This window comes from Azolla caroliniana, unplaced genomic scaffold, assembly GCF_043228905.1.
Source record: "Azolla caroliniana isolate FFs.n. ecotype wild unplaced genomic scaffold, voAzoCaro1.0.p SCAF_3, whole genome shotgun sequence".
Taxonomy (NCBI): Eukaryota; Viridiplantae; Streptophyta; class Polypodiopsida; order Salviniales; family Salviniaceae; genus Azolla; species Azolla caroliniana.
The window spans coordinates 6775192-6781843 of NW_028230438.1; the positions used below are offsets into that span (position 1 = coordinate 6775192).

General features: G+C 38.1%; 1 protein-coding gene across 1 annotated transcript; it reads right to left on the reverse strand.

Moving 5' to 3' along the window:
- Positions 1–662: 662 nt before the first annotated feature.
- On the reverse strand, positions 663–5171 carry LOC147866085 (uncharacterized). The gene is made up of 5 exons (XM_087316450.1): positions 4727–5171; positions 3191–3328; positions 1927–1995; positions 1640–1827; positions 663–1178 (listed from the first exon to the last, which is right to left on the reverse strand). Exons 1-5 carry the CDS (start codon positions 5018–5020, stop codon positions 965–967), a joined length of 903 nt encoding a protein of 300 aa, XP_087172576.1. The 5' UTR covers positions 5021–5171; the 3' UTR covers positions 663–964.
- Positions 5172–6652: the final 1481 nt, after the last annotated feature.

Consider the following 6652-nt stretch of genomic DNA (forward strand, 5'->3'; position numbering starts at 1 on the left):
ACATCAGCCATGGAGAGGATTACTAAAATCTAGGCCTACACAAGGAATGAATATTTTGCCACATCTTCAATGGTGGGCTGCATGTGTGTTATGCATTGCATGTAACAAAACATAGAACTTACCTCTTTGCTCTTTACAGCTACTAAATTGTACCCAACTCAAGTGCAACAACTCTAATTAGGAAGTGTGCTTACATGCCCATTTAAAATGTATCAAGATTTCTGGTAATGACCAAGGAATCTAGGGCGGATATAAAGGCATGAGATCATTCACAACAATTGCAACAGTAAAAAAGGATGTGTATATAAAACTCGATGAATAATCATATATACACACATTAGAGAACTAGTATTATATTTACTGAAATGCGTACATGAAACGAAATTGTTTGGATATGTTTATCGCTTTTGTGAAAATTATGCCAGAATGTGAACTTGGAAAGCAAACATAATAAGAGAAGCAAACCCAACAGCAGACATATTTTTCTATGGTGTAGAACTACACATAGACAATTTCATTAACCTACACCACTTCACACTACACAACATGAAGTTTTGATTGCTATTTATTAGAGACATGAGACACAATCCATTAACCTGTTAGAACATGAAGTTTCTTCATGATTTATTTGAGACATAGGAGAATCAATTCATTACAACTTGACTAATCTTGCATCATCATGTCCATATAAGCGAACAGAATTACCTGGAAGTACTGCTGTGGTACCATCACTTAGTTACGTATTATATCACATACCTCCAGCAAAATTTCAGCACAGCTTTGTTTCAAATGGGGCTCTCAGTCTGTTGTGAGGATTGACTATTGTATTAAACTGTCTTATAACATCGTCAAGCACCATACTGTTCTCAGCATGTCATCCATCATACCATAAGAAAAAACATTCTTTTTAGGAAGCATTTTTTCCCATGAAATAAGGAGCCATGAAAAGTTGACCAAACAAACTCTAAGATGTTTGCATTGCATCCTTGTGATATTTTTCCAAATCTGCATCCAGATCTTCAGCAGTCGGGGCTATCCTGACCTCTGTGGATGGTCTTCTGTTACCACTTGCTCTTCCACTTCCACCTCTATTTCCACTTCTTTTTCCTCCTCTTCTACTTCCTCTTCGACCTTGGAACCACCTGTAGCCAGAACCTTGCTCACGCACTCCAACACCCCTATAAAATTTAATCACTATCTAGCTCAATCTCTCTCTAACTATAATGAAAGTTTGTAGTGAGAGTATCTAATATTATTCTTACAATTTACATATCCTAGTTGCAATCTAAATTCACAACCAGATTCTTTTAGACTTTTGATTGCAACTTCAAACTCATAATTAGTAGGTTTCAAGTTTGATGTTGCCATCACTGATCCCGCAGTTGTTGATGTGCAAACCAAGCCCCTCTATTATATGTTCTATGATTACGTCTTTTAATTGTGTCTAACTGATCTTTCTTGATCTCACGTAGAACAATTCCATGTTAATTAAATTCAATTGTTAGCATTGCATTGTATGTGCTATTTGACCCATGTTTTGGCTTTCATATATCCACTTTGATGATGTAAATGATATTCCAACTCAATACACCAATAACATTGATTGAAATGCATTTGATTTAACACATGAGAAACATACTTCGTCAGCAGAGACGGTTTTTGTCTGCCAAACAATGTACTGCCATATGTTGTTCTTCCTGGTAAAGCCATCAGATTTGTGCCAACCAGGTCTATCTTCATTGGTTTCCCATCAAGCTGAACATTATTGTACCGATTCATTGCAGCAATAGCATCTGGTTTCCTTAGATATTCAACATCAGCTGTTCCCTGTTTGTTTCAGTTCAATAAGGTTCTTGGTAACACACTACTCAACACATGCATTATTTTAAACAGCACCAAAACAAAAGTGGAATGATCAGCACATACAATTGATCGTCCACTCCTATCATAACGAACTCCATGGTGCTTCAAGGTTCCCATTTCTGCAAAAAGCTCCTACATTTAATCCAATACACCTTGAGTTTTAATAAGAATCCTTAACAAGAGATTACCAGCACAATCCTAAAAAACTCGTTCAACTGCAAAACATTGTCTATCCAACTTTCCTAGCACATTAAATGAGAAACCAGCCAACATATGAATGCGTCAAGAAACAAATCAAAGAGAAAAAATAGCAGTCGGAAAATGCCAGTGTTCCCAAATAGAAAGCAAATTCTGAAACGGTCATGTAAGATGAGAATATTCAGCAAGTGAATAACGTAATAATAAAAAAACTCGCAAATCTGATAGACATCAGATAAACTAGCTTCCAATATAATGGATGATTTCCAATTTCCTACCTATTTCTTAGAGGTGGTTGGATATTTTAGAATTTCTGAAGAAACCTTTCCAGGTCATTGCACATGAATAGTGCAAGTTTCAACTTCCAAAATGGTCTAAAAAATATTTATGTTTTTATTGAGGATTCAAGATTAGGTTAAGGATAATTCTCTGAATTTCATTCTCATTTAGTAGATAATGTTTCATTTCAGCTAAAAGTCAAAACTCCAAAAGCATTGCTGTTTGAATCGCAGTCATATTGCTTGTATGAACAAGGCTTACAATGTAAGGGAAAGTAAAAATGTCAATGAATGAGAATGAAATAAAAGTACAAAACGTCCAGGAGTTAAATAAGAATATCAGCAAAGAACATTGCGTCTTTGTAAAAAAATTTGAAAGATGTTGGATTCATAGGTAAAACATAATGAACATTCCCAGGATGCTCCTGTTTCTTGCTCCAGTGAGCAAATTGAGAGGCAATATCAGCATGTACATGGTAAAAGTTCTCTCAAAGAATCTTCAGATGGACACCTGTCAATGTGGCAGGATAAAGTTAGATTCTTATTTCCAGAGTCTTTTAGTGCGATTACATTTGATTGATGAGAACAGGTGTGGAACAGTCATCACAGTGGTAGACTTTTCAAGACCATTACATGCAGACTTGTTTGTTCCCGGTAGTCACTATTCAACCATATAACTATTTACCAATTACAAAAATATGCAACATGCTCCATTTCACCTATTTGAGGATGATGCTTATGAGAGTTAGATGATTATTACAGCCCAAAGTAGCATCAATCATTATGTAAACAAATGCAATGAACATCACACACAAAGAACGTCAAAAAATGACGTGAACGGCCAAAATTACCTTTATATCTTCGTTGGAAACTCCATAGTCGAGATTTGAGATGAACAGCTTTGCACCAGTGTCAATTCCAAGGGCACACCCAACAGCATCTTCAAATAGATCATGTCGCAATCCTCCCGGCCGCCTTGAGATAAAAGACTGGCCATTGCATATAGGATACCGTATCAGAGACGCCGATTTACTATCTTTCATAAGGAAGCAATCTTCAAACATATCCAGAATTTATTCCAAGCAAGATATTGACTAGACCAGGGATCCATTTCAAAATTAAAGCACAACACTGACCAAAAAGAGCATGACCAGGCTCAAACACATTCCATGGATGGAAAAGACTAAATAGGATATGAAAATATTTGTTTTGTGTGTCATGTCAGTAAACGAGAGTCACCACCATTCAGAGAGAGCGTGTTTGAAAATAGGCCAAATAGATTAGAAATATCGGTTTGTGTATCACGTCAGAAAAACAGATACACCATCATTCAGAAATCACTGAAAGAAAATTTGAAAATTGCCAAAAGAAATATCATGGAGCAAAAGAGAATCATGTTCATCTCAAGTTAGACAATGTATGTAAAATTCATGCACAAGCTTATGTGAAAGCATAGTTCCACGAGTAAAAAAATCTAGTTACTCTGTTTTCTCTTCTGGCACATTATCATGTCGGCAAAAATGATTCTTCATATTCCAGAAAGTATGAAAATGAACTATGTCAGAGAAACAGCATTGAGCACAAAAATCATGTGCCTGCTCAGAATGATCTGCACTTTGCCAATTGAAAAGTTCTAGTAGCTAGATTTCTCCCAATATATTATGTCATCAAAACTGATTTGATATCTTTCAGGAAGGCCAATCCAGGAATTCACTTGAAGCATGAAAACATTAACATAGAAGCTGTCCCAGGCTTGAAGGGCCTTAATACCACTGATAATGAGAAAGACTAAGTGAACTGTGAAAATATTTATTTCTTCCAAGGAATCATGTTAGCTAGAAATGATTTACCATCAAAAGACCAGAAAAACTACAAAGAAAACCGATATCTTGTATATATCAGATAAGAGAGAATGATTTATACAACCTATCAAAAAGACCAGACTGAGAATTCATCTCAACTAGGGAACTGAATATTTATAATCCATGTCAACCCTCACAAGGAATCACACCATCAAAAGACCAAAGGAATGCTGATTCTTAAAGAATTACATGTCATAAAAACTCACTTTCCATCTACCATAAAGACCAGACCCAAAATTTATTCAACCAGGAAAATGAACACTTTACAATCAATTTTGAGGATGGCATGGATCCACATCGAAACCAATAAACCTAAAACTCTACAAAAGAGTGACGATTTCTTGCTTGACATTGTATAAGTGAAACAAAATTACTACGTTTTAGCGAAAGGAGTTCATTTCAAACCAGGAAAATAGAAAATAAAATCCATGTATATTAGGTTAGCAAAGGATCCACTTTATATATGATACAAAAGACGTAGAAATCTACGAAAAAAACTGATTTCTTCACAGATTCTTCACTTACTTTTGCAATATCAGAAGCCGCGGGACGTTTGGGACGAAGAAAGGAGACTAAGGCACGGCCATTACCGAAAGTCGAACCAGAAGATTGACGAATAGGAGGAGCAGACGGAGTAGGAAGGTCAACGAAACTGCTGGCAGAATCACCGAAACTTCTGACTTTTTGTCCTCTTCCACCACGTCGACCTCGACCTCGACCTCGATCTCGACCTCTTCCATCGCGCCTGTCTGATCCTCCTCCTCTGGAGCTGTGATTGCTAAGATTGATGATCTCATCGAGCGGCATGTCCAGATTCATATTCGCTCTTCGGCCTCTTCCGAAGCTTTCGAGACGGGAAGAGACGTGGTCGCAGGGAGGGAAGAAAGGAGGCCTCCGCAGTTTCCTTCCGAAGCTGGGAAGCGGAAGAAACGTAGATCCCTGGCAGTTTCCTTCAGAGCTCGAAAGCCAGAAGAAATGCGAAGGAAGAAGGAAAGGAAAGCTTTCTGCGCAGTTCAACTGTTCGAAAGCGGAAAGGAAACGCGAATTGCAGGGAAACGGGGAAACGGGGAAACGCGCGAAGGAAACGGATTTTTGAAAAATTGAAAAGGAAACGGCAAAAATGTTATAATTCTGGCGAAACGGCCGCTTAGTGTGAAATCAATGTTTTGGGATTATTTCAAAATTAGAACCGTACTAACTATTCATTGACATGCACGGAGAAAATCTGGGTTGTATGTTGGTTTCTTTGGGACAAAGCGGACACCAACGGTTCCAGGGGCGACCAAAAGAGAACCCTCTCACGAGGTGTTAAAGGTAGGAATCGGCAACAGCTCGGCTCAAACCTGAATCGAACCGTTAAACCATCTTAAAACGGTTGGGTGGTTTGGTTCGGTTTGGTTCGGTTTAGGCTTGAGCTTCCTTAACAAGTTTGAGCTCGGTTTGGGATGGGTCAAGACAAACCAAACCATTTTGGGCCAAACCGGTTAAGGGTTAATCAACTCGGTGAAAAACTGGCTTAGGAACCAATTTGATTCAAGTTTGGAAATTCCCAAACTAGTTAAGCCGAAACCAAACCATTGTCGATTCTTGTTTGAAGGTGAGGCGGTCTGCTAGTGTGAAGGCTCCATGAGGTAAGATTTCGTTCAGAGTGTGTGTGAAACATCGGATCCAGAGGACGATAGACAACAATATGTATATAGCTTGCACATGTGCGGGTTTTCACTTTCCCATATTTGTTGCATGCTAATGCCCATCATCAGTGTAGATCCAATAGGGTTGCATAACGTGCAAGTTTTCACTTGGCCATCTTCAATCATTACTATGGGCATCATCAATGTAGATTCAACGATCTTGCAGTTTGAAAGAGATTTGTGTCGAATACTCCACCTAGTTCATTCATCGCGAAATTCGACAAAGCTACCCCTCAAACCCTCTAAAACCCCCATCCTTTTTCATGTCATGGTTGTATCGTTCTTTAGCATGCCATGTTTTTACATATACACCCATATGCACCTAGATATAAGCATCTCTCCATTGCACTAGTTTTACTTATGATCTTTGTTGAACAATATGGTCAATTGAGGATCACCCTCTCTTCCTTTTTATTTTACGATACTTGTAATCTATTAGGTTATCATTGCAAGGTCTTAGGTTTCACACATTGCAATGCCTTAAGTTACAAACACTTCGTTAAATAACATGAGTTTTTATACTTTATTCAACATCTATGTGATAATTAGAGTGCCATACACCTAGCAAAGAACGTTGCTTACCACTCCCGAACTAAGCATATACATAGGAGGTATCACTGGTTGCGGGAGAAAGTGGATGAAGGGGACTTTACGGTTGTAAATATTCATACTGACGACAATGGATCCGACATGCTCACGAAGAACCTACCGATGGACAGACTCGGAGTTTGTTGACAAATGATAGGACTAGTTGATTCCC

Coding starts and splice junctions, on each gene's coding strand:
- LOC147866085 (XM_087316450.1), bottom strand. CDS start 5,020: ATGAATCTGGACATGCCGCTCGATGAGATCATCAATCTTAGCAATCAC. Junction 1,996..3,190: donor TTTCCAACGAAGATATAAAG/GTAATTTTGGCC, acceptor GATTAAATGTAG/GAGCTTTTTGCAGAAATGGG. Junction 1,179..1,639: donor AAACCGTCTCTGCTGACGAA/GTATGTTTCTCA, acceptor TAAATTTTATAG/GGGTGTTGGAGTGCGTGAGC.